This window comes from Cydia pomonella, chromosome 5 (genome assembly GCF_033807575.1).
Source record: "Cydia pomonella isolate Wapato2018A chromosome 5, ilCydPomo1, whole genome shotgun sequence".
NCBI lineage: Eukaryota > Metazoa > Arthropoda > Insecta > Lepidoptera > Tortricidae > Cydia > Cydia pomonella.
In genome coordinates, this window is record NC_084707.1 from 10665728 (window position 1) to 10691075 (window position 25348).

The window sequence follows — 25348 nt, forward strand, 5'->3', positions numbered from 1 at the left end:
TAGTATTCCTAATTCCTGGCGAAATAGTTACTTGGCACCTTTTTTCAAAAATAAAGGAGATGTTAACGAATGTGCAAATTACAGAGGAATCAAATTAACATCACACACCCTCAAAATTTGGGAGCGAATTATAAGTAGACGTATACTAGACCAAATAACACTATCTGAAAATCAATTTGGCTTCACAGCAAATAAGTCGACTTCAGATGCTATTCACGCATTGCGAATCGTTATGGAAAAACAAAGAGAACCTGCATGTTGTCTTTATTGATTTAGAAAAGGCCTTTGACAGAGTTCCCCGAAAATTAGTGTGGCAAGCGATCAGGGCACAAAACATTCCCGAAAAATATATCAGCATAATCAGGGACATGTATCACAACTGCACAACTCGAGTCAAAAGCCCAGCTGGCCTTAGCGAACCGTTCGAAGTCCAAGTTGGTGTTCATCAGGGATCCACTTTAAGCCCTTTACTGTTTAATTTAGTAATAGATTATTTAACCAAGGATATACAACTGCCGGTGCCATGGTGTATGCTATACGCGGACGACGTAGTACTCTTAACCAAGTCAGCTGAAGACATGCAGACCCAACTTACATCCTGGACTAAGGCATTGGAACAAAATGGCCTCAAGATTAGCAGGAGCAAAACTGAGTACATGCAATGCAAATTTTCTACCGAAGTCCAAGACGACGACAGAGACGTGTGCATCGGAGAACATCCTGTACCTAAGGTAACAAAGTTTAAATACCTAGGATATGTCATCTCATCCGATGCCAATATAGATGCAGACGTCTCCCACAGAACACAAGCGGCATGGCTCAAATGGCGAAGCTTATCAGGGGTTCTATGTGACAACCGTATGCCCATTAAAGCGAAAGGAAAGGTGTATAAAATGGCCGTGAGACCTGCCATGCTATATGGCTCTGAGTGCTGGGCCATAAAGAAATACCACGAGCAAACCCTTCACGTAAATGAGATGAAGATGCTACGCTGGGCTGGTGGTGTCACAAGACTAGACCGGATAAGAAACGAGTACGTTCGCGGAAGTTTCAAAGTGGCTCCAATTCAAGACAAACTCCTTGAATCTCGTCTACGATGGTACGGCCACACTCGAAGAAGAGGAAATGACCATATAGTAAACATTGCGCTAAGCCTTCCCGAACGCCCTAGAGGAAGTGGCAGGCCAAAATCCACATGGTGGTCCAATATTAGAAACGACCTAAAGAACCTGAACATCGAAGAACAGACAACCCAGAACCGACCACTCTGGCGCAAATTCACAAGGAGACCCGACCCCACATAGGTGGGATAAGGGAAGGAAGAAGAAGAATTATTTACACAATGCATTTATTTGACTTGGGGCGTTATTCATTTTCAAGATTTGACTTGGCTAGTTTTTACGTACAGGCTATATTATACTATATTTGACTATTTTACTTTTCTAAAATTTGGTTTGTTCAAAAATCAAGAAACAAGAAATTGTTATATAAATTTATTTTAGAACGTTGCATATTCTTGTAACTAAAAATTCAGGATTTTCAACACAGAACTTGACATCCATATAGATCTCAATTCTTTTGTAAACGAAGACAACAACGGCGCATTATCTTAATTTTATATTGAACTTGGCTGTCATTTCACATTTATTTTTTTGATGGGTTATGTATTTCTGTTGCCGCGTGCATGAACTATAGGAGGCAGCACAGGAGCCGTCAGATTTTTGGCGCGAGGCGTATATGTGATGTTTGTTCCGATATAGCCCAAAAGATGGCAGAACCTACTATGCACAAGAAAACACCTGACGTGTAAATGTACATGTTTATGGTTCCGATTCAGGCCACAAGATGGCAGACCCTCCAACGCGCACGGTCCCTATAACAACAAATACTAAAAACAGAATAAAATAAATATTTCTTTCCAAGCTCGAGGTTCTCATCCAATCACCGATGTTAAGCAACGTCGGGCGGGGTCAGTACTTGGATGGGTGACCGTTTCTATAGATGATATGGTACGGAACCCTTCCTGTTCGAGTCCGACTCGCACTTAGCCGATTTTTATTTTATTTTTTCTGTTAACTCTATAATAAACGAATAGAAAATATACTTACAATAATTCGGGCACAATCTTCTATCACAGGAAGAGTCCAACCTTTTCTAAATTGATTTTTGTCAATAATTTCGTCCCATCGCGCCCATCTGTAAAGTAAAATTATTGTAATAATAAGTTGTTATTATTAAGAAGGAAGCATACATTAAAAAACTTGTGAAGAATATGGAGTTAACATCTCTAGAAGTCTCATAATACTTACCTATGATAAAATAAATTTAAGAATTTAATTAAACAATGGCTCATACAAAAATGTTATTATAGTATAAAAGACTTCCTAAATGATACTTAATGTTTAAAAATTTCAAAATGTATGATACGTTAATTTAATTTTAATATAATTTAAATTATTTATGTTAGTTATAGAATTAAGTTAAATTATTTCAAATCGATATTATATAATGTGATTGTGTGTATGTGTGTGTCGTCCTGAAATGTATGTACGCCTGAAAAGGTAGAGTTTTGTGAGACTACTAGAGTAGCAATTTTAGCTAATATATGTAACCCATTCTCCACATGCATTAATAAATTATTTCAATTATTACTTCAATTGAAAAATCGTATTAAAGAACGTACCCGAATGTAAGTAAGCCTCTTTCAATCTTGAAGCACTCTGATCTAGTCCAAGAACCGTAGTTGACCTCCTCGTCCACCGGCACACCCTCGTGACGGGGTATATATTCGTCACTTGCATATCGTCTACCCTTTCTTCCAAGTTTTTCTTTCTTTCTTTTACTTCGTAAGCTGATACCTGTAAAAAATAAACAAAAGGTAAATTCAAGAAACTCCTATAGTATGAGTAACAGGGGGACAAAGAGTGAATGTTTTTGAATATCGAATATAATAATAATACTATTATGTGCTGTAAGTATTATTTTTATTGTTTCTGTATTGAGATGTGCAATAAAGAGTACTTATTTGTAGTGTACTATTTTTATGCCCAATAAAGTAAGAATTACAAATGTTATACACGGTATATAAATAAAAGTAAACAAAATCTACCTATTAACCTGGCTTAAGGAGCCATTTGAGGGTAGATTTTGTTGAGATTAAAGTAAAGTTTTGTATTTAGTTGGTTAACCAATAAATGTTTTAACTACCCGAAAATGTGCAAATTGTTTGACATAAATATTCCTCATTTTGAAATAAAGAAACTGTCAAGTGTGGAGTATAAAGCTTACCTTCTTCATCTTCCTCTGAATCTGGCGTCACTTCCATGTCTGACATTTCTACAGTGCCGTCATCATGTCCATATCGCTTGATAACAGTTCGTTTCCTGGGCTCTGTTACGATTAAATCTTCATCTTCTTTCTTTTCTGTGGTGTCAATTTCAGCCTTCTTAGCCCATTTGTTCCAAAAGTCTGGATCTCTGATATCGATATCAGATCGCTGATCAGTAGACGCGAAACTAGCTTTCGAAAACGTGGATCCTTTTTCGGATTCCATTTGAATGACCTGAGTTCGCCGCGCCAAGATCATCTCAATGTCTTCTTCGCAGAACTTGTCACCAGCGTTATCTTCATCCATTACTGCCCCGTAAGCGCCTTTCTTTAAGAGATCTTCAATTTCTTTCTTGGACAATTGTTTAAGCCCTGTCTCTTTTCCTTGTGTAGTGTTCATACTTTGCAAAATTGCTTTATCCAATCCAAGTTTCATAGACGCTTTATCAAACATTTCTCTTTCATATGTATTGCGACAAATCAATCTATAGATCTTAACCATTTTTTGTTGTCCGATACGATGGCAACGAGCTTGAGCTTGTAGATCGTTCTGTGGATTCCAGTCACTGTCGTAAATAATAACAGTGTCGGCAGCTGTCAAATTGATACCGAGACCTCCCGCTTTAGTACAGAGCAAAAATACAAATCTATCAGAGTCAGGTTTTGAGAATCTATCAATTGCTTCTTGCCTAAGATTGCCTCTGATTCGACCATCAATTCTCTCGTAAGGATAGCGTCTAAAGACAAGGTAGTCTTCTAATATATTAAGACATCTTACCATTTGACTAAAAATCAGTACACGATGTCCGCCTGCCTTCAGTTTAGGAAGTAACTTGTCAACCAAGACCATTTTACCTGATGACTGAATGAGAGCTTTGTAGTAGGCTTCGTCGTCTTCGCCATAAGTCTGCTTGTAGTCAAATTGTATTTGATCCTCAGCACCATTTAATAAATATGGATGAATACAGCATTTTCTAAGTTCCATCATAGTATTCATCAAGTTAGGTATATTTTGCGCAGAAGCAGTACCCTTTTGTAAGAAACTGAAATTTCTTTCTAATATAGCTCTGTAGTATTTCTTTTGTATGTTAGTCAATTCCACTTCAATTATAGTCTCTTCTTTAGGAGCAAGTGTTTTTTCAACATCTTCCTTTAATCTTCTTAGCATCATGGGTTTTAATAGGGCTTGTAGCTTGAGCACTTCTGACTCAGTTTTTAATTGCCCAAATTCGTTCAAAAATGCATCATTACTAGCAAATTGAGAGGGTTCTAAGAAATTCAATAGGGAGAATAACTCATTAACATTATTTTGCAGTGGAGTACCTGACAAAAGTACTCTATGTTCCAAATGCAGCTGTCGTAATCCTTCTAATAGTTTGCAGTTACGATTCTTTAAACGATGCGCTTCATCAATGACACATACTCTCCAATTAAATAACTTGAGTTCTTGAAAATCTGTTACTATTATCTCAAAAGTCGTGATTAAAACATTAAACTTTGTTATTTCTGCAATTGGTTCACCTTTATCATTTTTGTAATAAAATTCATACTCTTGTAGCATACTTTTACTTTGTTGTGAACCATGATACACCACTACATTCATATCTGTCCAGCCTTCGAACTCTCTTTGCCAATTAGGAATGGTAGACAGTGGAGCTATTATAAGGAAGGGGCCTCGTATACCATACTCCCAAACGGCATTAACAAATGTCAAACTTTGAATAGTTTTGCCCAGTCCCATTTCATCTGCTAAAATGCAGTTGCGATTATTATGCCATGAAAATAGAAGCCAATTCAGACCTTCTAACTGATATGGTCTCAAAGTATTGCCTCCTTTATATAGAGGAGATTCCTTCAATTGGACCCAATTATCTGTAGACGGCCGTTTCTTAAATTTCCATTTCTCTTTTGGTGGAATTTCACTGAATACTTTATATTGTTTAATTTTGTCAACATCGATGTTTTCTTCCAGTTCCCAAGTGCTATCTTCATATTGCAAACTTTTCCATTTAACTAAATAGTACTTCAGTTTACTATTCGTTGCAGGATCTTCATGCTCAGACATATCTAGGATTCTCTCGACTTCTATATAGTCAGGATTAAAGGGCTCCTCGTCCAGTAGTTCAAAAATATTCAGTTGTTGGGCTTGTTTTTGTTTAAACCTCTTTATTTTAGAAAATATGCGTTTGTCGCCCTTATACAACTCCTCTTCTGTTTTCCACTCGCAATGTAAATAAGAGAAATTTCTGTATTTGACATAATATTCTTCAACATCAACAATTACAGGTTTTTCATCCTTTGCTTCATTGTCATCTTTTCGAATTTCGGATTTATTAGTATCTTCCTTTGGTTCTTCTACTTTTGGCACTGTTTCTGTTTTGGTTACAAGTTCTTGTTTTTCTTCTGGTTTATTTTCATCTTGAGACTCATTCTTTAATTCAGTCGCGTCAGACTGTACAGTCTCTGATTTGACTTCCTCAGGGTTGTCATTGACAGCAGTCTCTTCTGATTTCTCCGGGTCCGGTATCGGACCAGCTTCCACTGGTGGCGGAGGTTCCTTTTTAAGTTCTCTTTTGCCCATACGACAAGCGAGAACGTGTTGAACGATCATATTATCTTCCTCAGATGTATTTATATAAATATAGTTCGGCTTAGGAGTGCCTTCCAACTTGCTATTCTCTTTGGTATTCATAAGTAGGTCATCCGAATCAAGTTTCTTCTCTTGTTTCGTATTAGGTATTCCCAAACATTCATCATCTGATAAACGCAACATAACATCATCAGTGTATTTTTTACGTTGAGTGTTTCTGGCTGATCTTCGTTTCAAACTATCATCGCCTTCAGGTGGTGGGGAAGGTGGAGGTGTAGACATTAAATCATCAGGTTCACCATCCGAATCCGGTATCAATCCACCTCGTTTTTTTTCTTCTTCCTCCGCCGGGAGTTTTTTTCAGCGCAATTTTCTTACAACTTCCGCTTCCTGATGACCGTTTCTTCGCTGTCCTCTTCTTAGGATTAAAAGCATCTAAATCATCGTCTTTATCTTCTAGATCTCTTTTAGCCTCTGCTTCTTCCAATAGATCTTTTATTGCTATCTTTGACACAGGAATATCGTCGAAATCAGTGACGTTAGTTTCTTCAGCAGTTGACCCATCTTGAGGATTTTTAAGGGAATCAACACTCATGAAACTTTGATTCATTGAAGCATCCATTGATTTACTATCGTTGAGATCTTTCTCCAATAAATCGTAATTAGTAGTAGTGTCTGCTTGAACATCGGAACCGTCTTTTTTAGCATTTCTGCGTCTTTTAGGGGGTGCATTTGGATCTTTAGGTTGACGTTTTTTCCGTTCTTTAACTGGTTTTTCACCCATTTCTGGCTTGGGTTCTTTAGGAGTTCGCGGTTTTCTTTCTTTGTTTTTACGAGGAACTCTTAATTTTTTCACTTTGCCCCCATTAAGATCATCTATAATAATGGCACTACTGTCTAAATTTGTAGTATCTTCAGTTAAATCAATGTCCATCTCAGAATTATTTTTCAGTCCAGTACCCGCTGTGACACAATCTTCAGATACTGGAAGTTGATCAAGAGGTTGCATTGTACCAATCAATTTCTCTTTTTTGGCTCTAGGTTTTCTAGGTTTAGCAGGACCTTTACCTCTTCCTCGTCCTGTTGTACTAGTAACTTGAGGGCTCTCCACCATTTTAGATCCGTATACTGGATTTTGTATAGCACAATTTGGTCCACCATTACATTTATCATTTGTTTCATGTTGCTGCAAAAAGGCTAATCTTTCCTGAAGACACCTTACTTTTTCTTGGTTTTCAGCTGAAGGAGGTAAACAATATATCTCCTGTATTTGCTGCTGCAGTGATGCCCTTTCTTGGTGATGTGATGATGGATACATACCAGGTATATGATGGTGTGGCATAGGGTTTGGGCCCAACATCATCATATTAGGATTAACGTTATGAGGCAAATTGCTCATCATGTTTGGTTGATTAGGTTGCTGAATATTTGGCCCCATGTTTGGACCCATATTTGGATGCATATTTTGTACTCCCATAGGCAATCCTGGCACGTTAGAAATATTTGCAGGTGTGTTTGGCGGCAAATTAGGTATATTACTTGTGGCACCAGGTAAATTTTGTGGTATATTTCCTGGTAAATTTGCGTGAACAGGTGGCATACAAGGTAAATTACCCTGTGTATTATGTGGTGGTAAGCTGGGTGACATAGTGTTAGATGTCATATTCACATGTTGTAATGAAAGGTTAGTTGTAGCACTGGTTTGCCCATTAGACGCTGGTTGTGCTCCAGGAGGTAGTGCACTCGGTCCACTTTGATAATTCGCGGTAATACTATGGGGGGTATTACTCTGCAAACTAGTTGACACGTTAGATGGTAAATTAGGTGGAATACCTGGTGGCAATATATTTGGCATATTACCAGAAACATTTTGAAGATTGCTTGGTGGAAATCCTTGTTGTCTGTTTATATTTAGCGAAGGTAGATTGTCTGGTAAATACTGATTTGATGTAGGTGTAGCCATATTAGGGGGATGACTCAAAGTGTTTGATAAATTATTCACTTGTGAAGGTATCAGAGGGTGTTCAATAGGTTTATTGTTTATGTTTGTGACCTGGGTCAATTGCGGGTTTTGACCTATTGATTGCTCGTTATTAATTTTTCTTACATTGTTTTCTATTGGTTTTGAACTTGTATCTAATTTTTGTTCCGTATCAAATGAGCCTAAAACCGCCTCTGGGTTTTCTTCTTGTTTTGGGGTAGCAATAGGTTCAGTTTTGTTTTCGCTAGACAGATGCGGTCCTAACTGATTACTTTCACGTGGATCTGGTGTTTCAGACACACTTGGCGAATTAACAATGTTTGAAGTCATATTATGGCTGGCATTAGATGTATTAATAGGTGCACTCTCTTTAGGAACATTACTAATACTTGACGGTGGCATAAAAATATGCGGAGGGTTATCATTCTCCGCCAAATTTTGGCCGAGTGTGCTCTTCTTTTCCATATCCTTGTCCATGTTCGCGACAGGTTTAGTCTTATTCAATTCCGCTAATACTGGCGGTTGTGGTGTTGGTGGATCTCCAGGTTTTGCAGGTTGCTCAGTCTCAACCGGCACTACGTTGTTCATAGGTTGAGGAGGAATCTTGTTTTGATTCCACTGCGTAGGTGACGAAACAACATGTGGTACGGCCGGTGACGCCGGGTTGCGTTGGTATGAGTACTCTGAACCTGCTGGTAAAACCATTTGCTCAAGGGCTTGAAGGGTATTTTGAGTTGTAAATGACGTAGATGTTGGTGGTGGTGGTCCTGCCGAACTCGGTGATTGAACAACGTTTCTAGGACCATGAGGCGACGCACTCGGCCCTTTCACTGGAGACATCACAGGACGGGGAGATAGTTGAGATGGCTGCTGCTGCTGTTGTTGTTGTTGTTGCTGTTGTTGCCGTGGAGACATTTGTGCTCGTGGCGACATTTGTGGAGATAGTTGAGGGGGAAAGGGAGGGCGGTACTGCGCAGCTCCAGCGTCCATGTTCGGAGGTTTAGGCGCATTGTACTGGTTAGTGACATTTACATCCAGAGGATGCTGCACCTGATGTGATTGGTAATTCATAGAAATGGAATGATGGGGTGAGCCGTAAGGCATTTGTGATGGAACTGGATGCGAAGGTGCAGCCGAGGATGGAGGTCCCGAAGGTTGGCGTGCCACATGATGAAGCGGTGGCGCTCCTCCGTGATGAAGATGAACATTTGGATGTCCTTGAAGGCCGGGAGCTATTCCACTTGAGTGGCTTGACATGTTTTGGTGTGGTTGATGTTGTGGCACCGTCCCATGATTTTGCTGACCAAGGGGTAACCCATATTGATGAGGATTGACATCCATCTGCTGGTGATAAGAGGGATGTTGACTAATTCTAGATGCCGCCGGTGGATGCATCTGCGTGTAATTTGGATAATTCTGTAAAATAAAACAAAAAAAAAATATTTATTTATTTTATGGATTTGTATGAGATAAATTCAAAAAATGTTTACATAATATAATAATTAATGAATAACAAGCTAAACAGGCATACAAAATCTACAAAAAAATATACTTGGATCATAACTTCATCATAATCATCAATTAATTATAATTATGTGTATGTATAATATAATATAGAATAAACAACAAAATAAAATAAAAATCGCACTCACAGAATTCAAATGGAAAGAAGGTTTCACCTGCTGTTGTCCATAAACTTGTTGTGATGTTGGTTGTGAAAAATGTGGTTGTCTGGGCAAGTATGCACCATTTTGGGCTTGTATTCCTCCTATTGCAGAAGCCTGTTAAAAATATTTCATCAGTTTAATATAAAAGGAAAGAAATAAATTTTACTTTATTTACTTTTATTTGACAAAGTTACCTGTTGAGTAGGATATTGGTGCATTTTTTGCTGATGTTCGTAATTTCTGTATGGCGGCGTAATCGGTGCATATCTGTTAGGAGCTGGGGCATTCGACCAAACTCCCATGTCTCCAATACCTAAAAATAACAATAACATAATGAATAATTAATGGTACACATTTTAAAAATAATTAAATAAAATTACACTTAACTCCACCTAATTAATTCATACCTGGATGCTCTGGCATGCCATATATGGGGTCAGGCCCCGGATGGTACCCTGGGTACTGGTGCGACGGGTGCACGTGGTGAGTCGGATGGAGCGGCGCGTGGGGCGGCTGAGGCATGCGCGGACGGGGCGGATACTCTCCATAGCCATGGTATTCCGGGGCAGACGGTGCCGCCCCAGGGTTCGGTACAGGTTGTGCGGTGCTGCTTAGTCCCCCAGAACTTCCTCCACCAAACGAAGCCAGTTTCTGAATTGAACTCTCTTGACCTACACTTCCTTGACTATAAGGTTGCCTGTAACTGTGTAAAATAATTGTAAAATAACTACTCTTGATTATTTATCCGTCTACATCAATGGTTGTGTATAAATAATACTCTATTAACCTATTGTCAGTAGAATCCTTATTGTCTCCTGTTACACTCGATGTTGAGCTACCAGCAAAGCTGTCTGTTCCACCAAGATCAGTGAGTCCTTCCAACATACCGCTTCCATCGTCACCAAATAAATTGTATGAGTCCATCACTCTTTTAAGAGTGAATTATAATAATTTGGTGTTGAAGAGTACTATCATTATCTGATGTGCCCATCTTAATCTGAAATGAAGACTAGCGTTATCTCTCTTTTTAATCTAATGTGCAATATCACGATAAAATTGTATTAACTAATTAGTCGTATGTGCACAAGCCATAAAAAGGTCAAATTTGGCGTTCTCTGAATAAAAGATTTCCTTTGGCAAAATTAATCTTTGAATGAATGAATGAAATCGTTTATTCACAATGAACATAATATAGTAACATAAGATCTTAAATTACAGGCATTGTGTCTCATGATATATTTTCAGCGTCAGCGACGTCACACTCTTACGAGGAGATTTTTGGGATAAAAACTTTGCTATCTTCATCCCCAGGAGTCAAACTATCTCTACACCAAATTTTAACTAAATTGGTAGCTTAAACCGGGTAGCTTAAGAGTCTGGCGTCTCGCTAACGGAAGCGGCTCCTAAAACTACTGAGTAGGGATTGCAATCCGTTCCGGCGTATCCGGTAATCCGGCCGGATCCAGCACTTTTCAGGAGCTACCGGATTCGGACCGGATCCGGTAAAATTAAAAAATGCCTAAATACAGCACGCGCTGTGCGTTTTAGAAGAGGAAAAGGCGACGGATGAGAGGTATGTAGTTGAACAAAACAGAAAACGAATGAAAAAGTTTAAATTTAGTGAGATAAAAATATATTTATTATGACGATGACTGGAAACAGGAGAGGATTTCTTCTTCTTTCATATTGGTGGCACGATATGACGATTACATAAATACTGTAATAGAAGGAAAAAGGATGGAGATGCCGTGGAAGGAATTTTTAATTTATGCTAAAGAGAAGGTTAATGTTATGTCATAATGTTGTGATAGGAGATTAAAACAAAACAAATGAACGGGATTACGTCGGCGGTGCTCAACTGACTAGAGTTGGGCTCGTCAATATGTGTGAATGAATATTTGATAATATTGATAATGTTTAGTTTACTTCTATTATATATATGTATATGATAAATTATAGATTATTTTTTAATCAAAGTTAAGAATCTTTTGTCTTTACAATTTCATCCAATCTTATGCAATTTCCTTCATCTCCTGGTAGCACGTACACTCTACGTCTAGCCAATTATTTTCCATGTAACTTAGGAAGTCCCTTTCCGCGATGGTTTTTAATCCTACACTATTATTTTGCGTATGAGATCGTCGTGTCGTGTTGTGTTCCCTATAATTTGACCAATATACTTTTCTGTAAATTATTATTTTATTTAATGATACAGTTTACTACTTTCTCGGACAAAAAAAATTAGAACAAGGTAATATTGGAATTAAAAGTAAAATATCTTCTTTTGTTACTAGAATGGATGTCAACGTTACAAAGATTTCAATCAGAGAACAGTTATGAAAACTTGTCCTTTCAACAAGTTTTATTTCCCACCCCACATCCCGTCATCAGGCTTTGGAAACCAATCAAAATTATAATTGTAAACGAAAATTTGAGCACTTGCGAATGGTTAAATATAATAAAAATCCGATTTCACATTTTATATTTAAAGTGATATTGACATTGTAACACTTTTTACTACTAAGTTCTATTTTATTGTTAAGAAGTTATTTATTAACTTCAAATTATAGATTTAGGAATACGTATTACGCAAAAAACTAGAAAAATATGTCATTTAATTAACTTAAATATTCCTATACCCAATTGCAATCCCTACTACCGAGATAAGGACAACGCCAGGTTAGGCAAAAAATCTTGCGTAAAAATCTCAATAAACGATTTTTCATATTCGACTGTTTTCTGCTCCTAAACTTAACCAAATGTAACGGAATTTTGAGATCGAAATGGTAATGAAATTTACTGTTTAAAAAAATAAACTGTTTTGCTGTTTAGGCTAATTGATGTCCGTTTTGAATACCAGGCTTCTCTCTGCAGCCTAGTAAATTAGGCCGTTTTGCGAATATTTAATAAATAATCTGTGTTGAAAAATATTAACATTAATAATTTTGGTGGCTCCACTTCTTAAATCCATCCTTGGCTTCTAAGGAGCAATCCTGCCAAAATAAATCTTTTGTTCACGACATGCTGTATTATATAATGTATTTTTGAATAATTTCATGTCCTTTGCACACATTAAAGATAAGATAAAGATAGTTTATTATTCAAGTAGGCATATTACAATGCGCTTATGAACGTCAAATATAGCTACACCGGCTCTAACCCTACACGACTGACCCGAGACGATTTAAATCCCCCCTCAATTGGAGGAGGGTACCGCAATATGGACCGGGAAGACACTCGGCGGGACACATCTTTTCAAAACATTACATCTTATAATTAACACATGCATTAAATAAGAAAAAATACAATTTAGATTACTATAGAAATCATTCATTAGGCTTAGGTATTCATAAGACTACTTTTATAGATTTTATAATAGGTACACATCTTAAGACAAGATAACACTTAAATTTTACTAAATTTGTTTAAAGTACTGTTCTATACATTTACCTCTTGATTCGACCGCCACGAATAGTTCACAAAACACAATAGTGAACCTATATTAGAATGCATTATTAAGGTTCATTTTTAAATATCGGCTACTGCGATTATGGCGGTCAATCTGGTAAAATTACATTGTTAGTTAGCATTTCGTATAGTTTGATGTTATAATAAACATGCATAACATAATTATTGACTGTTATGACTAAGAACTTGGGACGCACAAGCGTTAAGCAACCGCGACACTCCGGATAGATACGACGGGGTGCTGCGGGATTCTGTTGAAATACCTAGGCCAAGGGTTGGGCTACTCCGTTGGACAATACCGCAGCCACCTAATGCGTTCAGCCAACATGGAGCGCGCTGCCTATACCAACTGCCGCGGTTATATTTTTTCCGTATAGGTAGTATTCAGACTATTCAGAGTGCACAACCATGCGAAAATCAGTCCCGAATCGCGCCGCGGCTGCTTCCGCTATACCTACTTAATTGTTTCAGATTTAGAAAGAACTTGGCAGAAGGAAACGTAAGTTTCGTTTTTTATAACGTTAGAAAGAACGTCACAAAAGAGCACATTTAGGACCTCATACATAATTAAATGCTATTTGTCCCTAACCTTTAAAACGAAATTTGTACCTGCCTATAAATCAGTAATTTTATCCTGTAAAATTGTAGTAGGTAATTGTAGTGAGTGAGTAATAATACTAATAATCATACTTTCGGTTCCTCTCTCTGCGGCCCTGACCACCGGCAGCTTGGGCACTGCCCCGCTGCTGGCGGCATCCTAGATTAGGTTTTTTATAATGTGTTTATATGTATTTTGTATTGTTTTGTAAGTGTTTTTATATTTTACTTTTATATTCATATTATAAAAAAACCTAATCTAAGATATGCAATGAATAAAGAGACTAATAATCATACTTTCATTATTAATGTACCCAATTTTTTGTCGACTTATGAAAACTAGTGGCTCTGTGCGCTGTAGACCTCACGTTAACATATATAAACTTAAAAAATGTAACACCAAAAAAATACTAGGTTCGTTGAGTCATTATTACTCATTACTATCACAGCGTACTCGCAATGGCTTTGTGTCAATTTCCACCATTTTGAACATTTCCCAAATAAATTTTAAGAAAAAAAAAACCGACTTCAATGAGGGAGACCGGTGAAAGAACGATTAGTTAATTTTAGATTTCATAAAATGAAATTAAAAAGACAGTGTCCTACGCCTAATTATGTAGAAAAGGAGGTAACATGTTTTTTTTTGCCACTGCCACTGGTAAGATACCCGCAATAGGGTATTCGACTGTATTTAAGATAAATTATTTCACAGCATGCATGAAATAAAGCACAAAGCACCAGATAATTATTAAAAAAACTAAATAGGATAGAAATATAAAAATGTGCCTTGAAAACCTTACTGCTTGGCAAAGAACAAGTTGCCAAACGTGAACTATGCATCATTGAAGAGTTCCGTTCTGTTCATCATCAGCAGTTCCACTTCATCAAATTTCACTTCTACAAATGTAAATACTTGATTTGTTAATGAAAATACTAAGATCACTATACTTATGTATGCCTTTCACATTTGAAGAGTTCCCTCGATTCCTCATGGATCCCATCATCAGAACTGAGTTTTGACAAAAACGGGACCAATCTGTATATATATAAATTCAAACAAAAAAATTATTTTCAAAATCGGTTCAGAAATGACGGAGTTATGGAGTAACAAACATTAAAAAAAATATATATATATATATATACGAGGGTTGATTGAAAAATTCGCAGCCTGGCCAATTAAAAAAAAAACTTTTTTCCTTTTTCTGTCTTCCCGAGAAATTTCAATTGGCGTCTATATTTAAAAGCAATTTTACGGCATATTTAAAGTTACGTGTCGGTAGATATCGTGAAAATACAGAAATTGGAGCAGCGTGCTGTGATTAAATACCTGCATTAAAAAGGATTGACACCGAAGCAAATTTATGATGATATGCAAAGTACATTAGGGCAATCCTGTCCATCATATACGATGGTGAAAAAATGGGCAGCTGAATTCAAGCGTGGACGAGATAGTATCGCAGATGACACTCGTCCCTGGAGGCCAACAACGGTGACTAACACGGACAATGTGGCAATTATATGCGAAATGATAATGAAAGACCGGCGATTAAAGGTGCGGGAAATAGCTGACATCGTAGGCATCTCTTATGAAAGAACTCAAAATATTATAGTCAACGAATTAGGTTTTTCCAAGGAGTCGGCGAGATGGGTCCCGAGGCTTCTTTCAGTGGAACAAAAAATCGCTCGCCGTACTAATTCACGTGAATGTCTGGGCCTGTATGAAGCCGATACTCAAGACTTTTTGGACAGATTTGTAAGTATGGACGAGACGTGGGTCCACCACTATACACCAGATACCAGAGACAGGGTTCGTCCTGGATCTCCGCCTCCCAAAAAAGCCAAAGCAATTTTGTCGGCCAATAAAGTCATGGCATCTGTTTTCTGGGATGCAAAGGGAATAATAATGGTTGAATATCTCCAGAGAGGTAAAACTAAATCCGACTATTATTGCGAGTTATTACGCAGACTACGCGAGGCTCTGAAGATAAAAAGACCTGGAATGTTGACAAAGAAAGTTATCTTCCACCAGGACAATGCACGTGTTCACACTTCACTAAAATCGATGGCGGAGATTGCCAAATGTGGGTTTGAATTATTGCCCCACCCACCCTATTCACCCGATTTAGCACCATCGGACTTTCATCTGTTCCCCAATTTAAAAAAAACATATGGGTGGTATGAAATTTTCAAGCAACGCCAAGGTCCAAGCTGAGGTGGATGCCTATTTTGAAGGTCTCGAGGAAAGCTTCTTCAAATGTGGTTTAATGGCTCTGGAATCCAGATGGAACAAGTGCATTCAACTCGACGGGGACTATGTAGAAAAATAAAAATAAATTAAAAAACCTCTGTTGTTTTTAATATTCAGGCCGCGAATTTTTCAATCCACCCTCGTATACAACTGAATTGATAACCTCCTCTTTTGAAATCTTGAAGTCGGTTAAAAAACGAAAGGACAGAAAAATTATATTTAACTACTGGACTAGAGCTTGCAATTCGATTATTCGAATATTCGACCTGTTTTCATATTCAAATATTCGGCCGCTCAGTTTTCGAAGATTCGAATATTTTTTCTTACTCGAAAAAAATCTATTTCATCCGCTATAGTTACCAGTTTCTGTGTGTTTTGCCGGGTATTTTTTACAGTGAATGAGGAATGGTAGGTATCCAAATGCGAAGGAAATAATATTTTCATTGTATTCTTCTCGATAGGCTTCGTGACATTACAGCTAAACCTAACTCGGTTTCAACGAAAATAAAATCAAAAATTGTTATTTTTATTGTGCGGCTAATGCTTTTTGTAGGACTGTGGGTACAGAGCAACGTTACGTAAGTTTTAAGTTAAAGGGTCATTCCGTTTATTCAGTAGGGTTACTACAAGCGTAAACGCACCTGCCCGACTAATTTAACCATGCACCTTCAGGTGACGAATAATCTACCCAGTAGTCGGCCAACTTTTTCCCTTTAATATTCCAACATTATAATAGCCGCCCATCAGGAATCAAAACTTGCCAAAACAAGTAAAGCTAATAAAAATTCAATATACATAGACACATATACAATCACGCCTTTTTCCCGGAGGGGTAGGCAGAGACCACGGATTTCCACTTGCTACTGTTAAGGGTGTCTAGACCTGGCCTTTCTTCAAGATTCCCCCGATTTGATCAGAGAAAGTCTGCCGAGGTTTACCCCTTCCAGCTCAGTCTTCTTATTCTCCATTATACACTCTCTTTATTAGCCTTCTTTCACTCATTCTTTCCACGTGACGAATGGTTTGAGATGGTATCTTATTTTTATTTAATTATTTAATATTGTATTGTCATGTTACATAATAGGTGTTACATTAAATAAATAAGGCCAGGTCATGACACCCTGTAAGGACATACAATAATATTATTCTATTCTAACCTAATATGGTGCTTCTCGTGACCGTCAATTTCGCTCTACTGGCAATCTCTCTCTTTCTATCCCCACTCATAGAACAAGCTTCATGTCTAACTCTTACGCCATTCAGGCAGCACGTCTCTGGAACGGTCTTCCCCCTAACATTAGAAAAGCTCCCAACAAGTTTGCTTTCAAAAAATCTTTGCGTGATTTATTTGCTGACAGTTTAAAGATCAATTAAGTATCAGTCTCACGAATCGGTTATGTATATTATGTATATATATGTATATATATATTTATTTATTTATGTAATGTATGTATGTGTCTTTATGTATTTAAGTAGTTTATAATTAATTTATGTGTATTAGGACTCTAATTCTTTCAATTACAATTTCTTTTAGTTTTAAACGCGCCGCCTACAATCTTTTCTGCTTTGCCCTAAGGTTGACTGGTAGAGAATGCCTCATGGCATTAAGTTCGCCTTTTGTACATTAAGTTTGTCTTTTGTGCAATAAAGTTTTAAATAAATAAATAAATAATATTTACAACACATAATAGTCGATTTACTTGTTATTAAGAGCCCTTAATCCTTGGAGCGTTCTCCGATTTCACGAAATAACGCTCGATAGATGGCGTTGGCGCTCGGTACGCGAGCGCCGGCAACGCGACGCGCGTTTCAATGCAGACTAGAATAATCTTGATAGTTTTCAATATAATTTCAAGCAACATTAATTTTAGTGTCATATGATATCATATGGGCACTCTTTATTTTATTGTATATGCACAGTAGTTTTTATTTATTTATGTACACTACTACTAAGTGTACAGACTACAGAGTGTACTATAACCCTTGCTCTTTATTCTGTCTCTTTCACACCAATGGAAAATGAAGAAGTTACTAAATGACTGCAGGTATAAATAAAGTATATTAGTGCGATAGAGAGACAGATAGTGTTTCGTTGTCGTATCGTAAACGATTGGCATGTTGGCCACACACTTGCTTAGTGCCTAGCCAAAATACCAATCGTTTGCGTATATTAGTGCGATAGAGAGAGAGTAGTGTTTCGTTGTCGTATCGTAAACGATTGGCATGTTGGCTACGCACCCATGATACCAAGCCAAGAAGCCAATCGATTGCGCATATTAGTGCGATAGAGAGACAGATAGTGTTTCCTTGTCGTATCGTAAACGTTTGGCATGTTGGCTACGCACCCATGCTGCCCAGCCAAGATGCCAATCGTTTGTGCATATTAGTACGAGAGAGAGACAGATAGTGTTTCGTTGTCGTATCGATTGGCATGGTGGCTACGCACCCATGCTGCGTAGTCAAGATGCCAATCGTTTGCGCACATTAGTGCTATAGAGTTTTAGTGTTATTTGAAATCACGTTAGGGTTTGTATTATTATTTTTGACCCGAATGAAGTCCATCCAGGTTCTTATGATGGAGTCAGGAGTTGGTCACCAGAACTCCTAATCTACTCATTATAATTCCATCGTGCTTGGGCTCAAAAGATTTGCCCTGACGAACACCATCGATCTAGATGAGGTCCAGGGTCTCATGACGGAGTCAGGAGTTGGTCACCAGAACTCCCCAGAACTCCTAATCTACTCATCATAACTCCATCGAGTTTGGGCTCAATAGATTTACCCTGATGAGCACCATCAATCTAGATGAAGTCCAGGGTCTCATGATGGAGTCAGGAGTAGGTCACTAGAACTCCTAATCTACTCATTATAATTCCATCGTATTCGAGCTCAATAGATTTGCCCTGACGAGTACCATCGATCTAAATGAAGTCCAGGGTCTCATGATGGAGTCAGGAGTTGGTCACCAGAACTCCTAATCTACTCATTATAATTCCATCGTGTTTGGGCTCAAAAGATTTGCCCTGACGAGTACCATCGATCTAGATGAAGTCCAGGGTCTCATGATGGAGTCAGGAGTTGGTCACCATAATTCCTAATCTACTCATCATAACTCCATCGTGTTTGGGCTCAATAGATTTGCCCTCACGAGCACCATCAATCTAGATGATGTTCAGGGTCTCATGATGGAGTCAGGAGTTGGTCACTAGAACTCCTAATCTACTCATTATAATTCCATCGTGTTTGGGCTCAAAAGATTTGCCCTGACGAGTACCATCGATCTAGATGAAGTCCAGGGTCTCATGATGGAGTCAGGAGTTGGTCACCAGAACTCCTAATCTACTCATTATAATTCCATCGTGTTTGGGCTCAAAAGATTTGCCCTGACGAGTACCATCGATCTAGATGAAGTCCAGGGTCTCATGATGGAGTCAGGAGTTGGTCACCATAATTCCTAATCTACTCATCATAACTCCATCGTGTTTGGGCTCAATAGATTTGCCCTCACGAGCACCATCAATCTAGATGATGTTCAGGGTCTCATGATGGAGTCAGAAGTTGGTCACTAGAACTCCTAATCTACTCATTATAATTCCATCGTGTTTGGGCTCAAAAGATTTGCCCTGACGAGTACCATCGATGTAGATGAAGTCCAGGGTCTCATGATGGAGTCAGGAGTTGGTCACCATAATTCCTAATCTACTCATCATAACTCCATCGTGTTTGAGCTCAATAGATTTGCCCTCACGAGCACCATCAATCTAGATGATGTTCAGGGTCTCATGATGGAGTCAGGAGTTGGTCACTAGAACTCCTAATCTACTCATTATAATTCCATCGTGTTTGGGCTCAAAAGATTTGCCCTGACGAGTACCATCGATCTAGATGAAGTCCAGGGTCTCATGATGGAGTCAGGAGTTGGTCACCAGAACTCGTAATCTATTTATCATAACTCCATCGTGTTTGGGCTCAATAGATTTACTCCGACAAGCACCATCAAATTACCATTATGATGAATAGATTAGGAGTTCTGGTGACCAACTACTGAGTCCATCATGAGACCCTCGACTTAATCTAGATCGATGGTACTCGTCAGGGCAAATCTTTTGAGCCCAAACACGATGGAGTTATGATGAATAGACTAGGAGTTCTGGTGATCAACTCCTGAGTCCATCATGAGACCCTGGACCTGATCTAGATTGATGGTGCTCGTCAGGGCAACTCTATTGAGCCCATACACGATGGAGTTATGATGAGTAGATTAGGAGTTCTGGTGACCAACTCCTGACTCCATCATGAGACCCTGGACCTCATCTAGATCGATGGTGCTCATCAGGGCAAATCTTTTAAGCCCAAACACGTTGGAATTATAATGAGTAGATTAGGAGTTCTAGTGACCAACTCCTGACTCCATCATGAGACCCTGGACTTTATCTAGATTGATGATGCTCGTCAGGGCAAATCTATTGAGCCCGAACACGATGAGGTTATGATGAGTAGATTAGGAGTTCTGGTGACCAACTCCTGACTCCATCATGAGACCCTGGGCCTCATCTAGATCGATGGTGTTCATCAGGGCAAATCTATTGAGCCCAAACACGATGGAGTTATGATGAGTAGATTAGGAGTTCTGGTAACCAGCTCCTGACTCCATCATGAGACCCTGGACCTCATCTAGATTGATGGTGCTCGTCAGGGCAACTCTATTGAACCCAAACACGATGGAGTTATGAAGAGTAGATTAGGAGTTCTGGTGACCAGCTCCTGACTCCATCATGAGACCCTGGACCTTATCTAGATTGAAGGTGCTCGTCAGGGCAACTCTATTGAGCCCAAACACGATGGAGTTATGATGAGTAGAGTAGGAGTTCTGGTGACCAACTCCTGACTCCATCATGAGACCCTGGACCTCATCTAGATCGATGGTGCTCATCAGGGCAAATCTTTTGAGCCCAAACACGTTGGAATTATAATGAGTAGATTAGGAGTTCTAGTGACCAACTCCTGACTCCATCATGAGACCCTGGACTTTATCTAGATTGATGATGCTCGTCAGGGCAAATCTATTGAGCCCGAACACGATGAGGTTATGATGAGTAGTTTAGGAGTTCTGGTGACCAACTCCTGACTCCATCATGAGACCCTGGGCCTCATCTAGATCGATGGTGTTCATCAGGGCAAATCTATTGAGCCCAAACACGATGGAGTTATGATGAGTAGATTAGGAGTTCTGGTGACCAGCTCCTGACTCCATCATGAGACCCTGGACCTCATCTAGATTGATGGTGCTCGTCAGGGCAACTCTACTGAACCCAAACACGATGGAGTTATGATGAGTAGATTAGGAGTTCTGGTGACCAGCTCCTGACTCCATCATGAGACCCTGGACCTCATCTAGATTGAAGGTGCTCATCAGGGCAACTCTGTTGAGCCCAAACACGATGGAATTATAATGAGTAGATTAGGAGTTCTAGTGACCAACTCCTGACTCCATCATGAGACCCTGGACCTCATCTAGATCGATGGTGTTCGTCAGGGCAAATCTTTTGAGCCCAAACACGATGGGATTATAATTAGTAGATTAGGAGTTCTGGTGACCAACTCCTGACTCCATCATGAGAACTTGGACTTCATCCGGGTCAAAAATAATAATGCAAACCCTAACGTAATTTCAAGTGAAAATGCATTTTTCAGAAAATCGCAGCCAAATAACACTAGACCTTACTCATAGTGTTGTGTTCCTGCCGGTGAGTAAGGTTGCCAGAGCTCAACGAAGGGAGGGAGGGGGTTAGGGTCGGCAACGCGCATGTAACTCCTCTGGAGTTGCAGGCGTACATATGCGGGCCGTATGCTTGTTTGCCACCGACTTAGTATTAAAAAAAAAGTAACTGAAAATCCATCAATAAGCGAGTCTGTTAGGCATACTGTAAAAAATGAACTTTTATTAAGATTTTCTAATCGCAGTATATAGCACTTCTCGGAACTCCGTAGCTGATTACGATCGCAACGAATGCCTGACAATCGAGCACAGGTCCGTCCTCTAAGCGCGCTCCGCGCGGACTGAGAGCGGGGCGTCGCTGCTGCGTGATTTATACGTGTTTAAAAAAAATATAAATTTACGGCAATGTAGGTCCCATAGTTACGATTTTTTTTTTATAGGTTAACATAAAGTTACAGTTTGCTATAATATTATTTTTAAAGCAAAATATGCGTACAATTTGCGGAAATAAAATATAATAAAACCCTGTTTTCGCCAAAAAATGAAGAAAACTCGGAAGGTATTTTATCAGTTTTTTCAAATGAATCTTCGATTGTTAATCATTCCAGCCCTTCGTACGAGATATGTTGAATCAAATTGTAGTCATTCATGTACCAAATGATTCTTGTTTATAGCAAAATTGAGAACCGAAACGCCACATCTCACTGCAAAATTTGGAATAGACTCCCAAAAAACCTCATTAAAAAAGAGGTTTAAAAGAGAAAATGAAAATTTGAACTGTTGGAGCCCCTAGTTTAGGAAACGATTATTTAAGTACGTTATCAGTTTTTGAATAAATACTAATAGTTACGTCGTAATCTTGAATGAAAAAGGAAGCATTTTACAAAATACGCTCGTCTGTAGGAATAAGTTTAATTAAATATTATTTCTGGTTATATTATGCTAATTACAATTACAAATTACAATTTTAAGCCAAAATTATATCAATGTCATTGTATATAATATATGTAAATAATTGTACACGGAATTTATTATTATTAATTATTGTGAATAAAGGCAGACCGACATACCTTTTTCAATTCTTGTCACTACATCTTCGTTCAGTCAGCACTTTTCCTTCATCACACTGTTCCTAATTCTATCTTGTAATCTCACACCACACACACTTCTCAACACTCTCGTTTCCACTGCATCCACGTGGCTCTGATGCCTCTTCTGCTATACCTAACTTTCGCTATAAGTGCGGGCACCAACACCCCTCTATGCACAGACAACCGTGCTTTTTGTGACACCTTCTAGCTGCTCATAAAAGCGTTAAGTGCCCCATCCACACGACACGATTAATTTCCAGCATTTACTCCCTCTCAATGTCTTTATCATGCTTACACAGATAAAAAAGATATCTTAATTCAAAACGCAAAACTCTCTTGCGCACGGTTGCTTAAAAAAAATTGCTTAGTCCAATAAATGTCTCGAGTTAAAAACATCATGACTTTTTAAAGGAGAATAAAAATTATTTAGTTTTATCTTTACACATTTTTAAAGCGAATGGTAGTGATTTGAGTTAAGATATTAATTATTCGCCGCAATAAAAAAACGTCTTAGCAATAGATATAGCACGCTCTTAAAAAACGGTTTTATCTTGAGTAACTCTTTCTCAAACCAAAAATATTGTCCAATTACAAAGAAGAAGCACCAAAATTTTCCTTTGAAACTTTTAAGTTATTAGGCAAGAGCAATTAATTCTTGGTTTGAAGTTTTCAATATACAGTCAAGAGCTAAAGCTATTTTTAAAAAAAAAGCACCAAAAATTTGGTTTGAGACTTTTAAGTTTTTATACAAGAGCCATTAATTCTTGGTTTAATGTTTTCAACCTACAGTCAAGAGCCAAAGCTATTTCAAAGAAGAAGCACCAAAATTTTCCTTTGAGACTTTAAAGTTTTTAGACAAGACTGACAAGGGCGATAAATTCTTGGTTTGATGTATTCAACCTACAGTCAAGAGCCAAAGCTATTTCAAAGAAGAAGCACCAAAATTTTCCTTTGAGACTTTAAAGTTTTTAGACAAGAGCGATAAATTCTTGGTTTGATGTTTTCAATATACAGTCAAGAGCCAAAGCTATTTAAAGGAAAAGAACCAAATCTTTGAGACTTTTACATAATAAATATCAATATTTTTGATGAAGAGGACAAAAGCGCTGGTGGCCTCCTAGCGGTAAGAGCGTGTGACTTGCAATCCGAAGGTCGCGGGTTCAAACCCCGGCTCGTACCGATGAGTTTATCGGAACTTATGTACGAAGTATCATTTGATATTCACCACTCGCTTTTCGGTGAAGGAAAACATCGTGAGGAAACCGGGCTTATCCCAATAAGGCCTCTAGTTTACCCTCTGGGTTGAAAGGACAGATGGCAGTGGCTTTCTCGTTCTAAAACTAGTGCCTACACCAATTCTCGGGATTAATTTCCAAGCGGACCCCAGGCTCCCATGAGCCGTGGCAAAATGCCGCAACGCGAAAGAAGAAGAAGATGAAAGAAGATTATTGAAAAGTTTAGAACTACATATAAAACATTACATTATCAACGAATGACGAAAATCATGTTGGTTTAAGAAAATTTAAAAAAATGTTTAAGAAAAAAAAAAGACATACTAAACTTGGCGCTAAGAAATTTCAGCTCTAGATATAAATATCATATTTTACATTGAGTAACGTACTCTTGAACCAATGCTATAATAGAATTCTCAATTCAATTATGAGTATCTAACCCCAAGAAATAAAGTTTCTTGGTACAAGTTCTTTAAGTATTGCACTGACACTTAGGTTCAATAAAAAAAATATAATACATAAAACAAAACGCAAACGCTCTTGGTGAGAATATTGAGCTTTTTAAAAAAAAACTTTTTATAGCTCGGATAGAGAATTGAATTTTTTAGCTTAAATAATAAACTTTGAAATATTTTATATCTTGATGCAAGAATTTTATTGTGTACACAAAATGTCTTGACACAAGAGTATTTACTTGGCTGGAGAACTATTCTTTTTCTGTGTACCGTCTCTAGTAAACAAAGTTCCCAAGTACACAAGCTATGTCACTTGTTCCACTCTTTCTTGACCAATAAAAAATTTCAGTTTGTCATATTTCCTCCCTTTCCAACTACCATTACTTTCGTCTTGCTTACATTTAATTCATTCCTTTCCTTTCAAAAGACCCATCCATTCTAGTTACCATCTTCTGCAATTCTTCACCCGATGATGCTAGCAATACCAGGTCATCTAAAGAAGACAACTGACAATAACCCACTCATTCTCAACCCACATTTATCATTTCTCAAATGATGCAATGTAAACTACTGTCCATGAGTAGATAAAACAGCCACGGTGACGCTACACATCGTTGCCTAACACTCTTTTCGATGCTAAGCCACTCGGTGTACTATCCGTTTACTCTCACACAACCACTGGAATAGAGCGGAAAAAAATACAATTGAATGGAAGGCTTTTTATAGGCAACTGAGTGACTAAAAATAAATATTAAATTTTAGTCGCAAAAATAATACCCTACTACATTTTTTTTCTCTTACGTGTTTGGATGCTTATATAGTTATAATAGTATTCATTCACGCAACGATGCATTTATACTAAGTTTTTTCTACAAATATTGAATACGTCAAATTTTTGCGTTTCGACTTGTTTTTATAAATGTGGACATCGCAGTAGGATGATAAAACTAGTCAATTAAGTGGATTTCATCAA

General features: G+C 38.1%; 1 protein-coding gene across 1 annotated transcript in view; it reads right to left on the reverse strand.

Annotated features, from left to right (window-relative positions):
• Positions 1-25348, reverse strand: part of LOC133518254 (uncharacterized) — a 63909-nt gene that overhangs the window by 34514 nt on the left and 4047 nt on the right. The window contains 8 exon segments of the mRNA XM_061851886.1: positions 2109-2196; positions 2684-2858; positions 3289-6250; positions 6252-9314; positions 9578-9679; positions 9760-9878; positions 9973-10268; positions 10353-10562. Coding sequence (XP_061707870.1) covers positions 2109-2196; positions 2684-2858; positions 3289-6250; positions 6252-9314; positions 9578-9679; positions 9760-9878; positions 9973-10268; positions 10353-10489 — 6942 coding nt within the window. The 5' untranslated portion in view covers positions 10490-10562.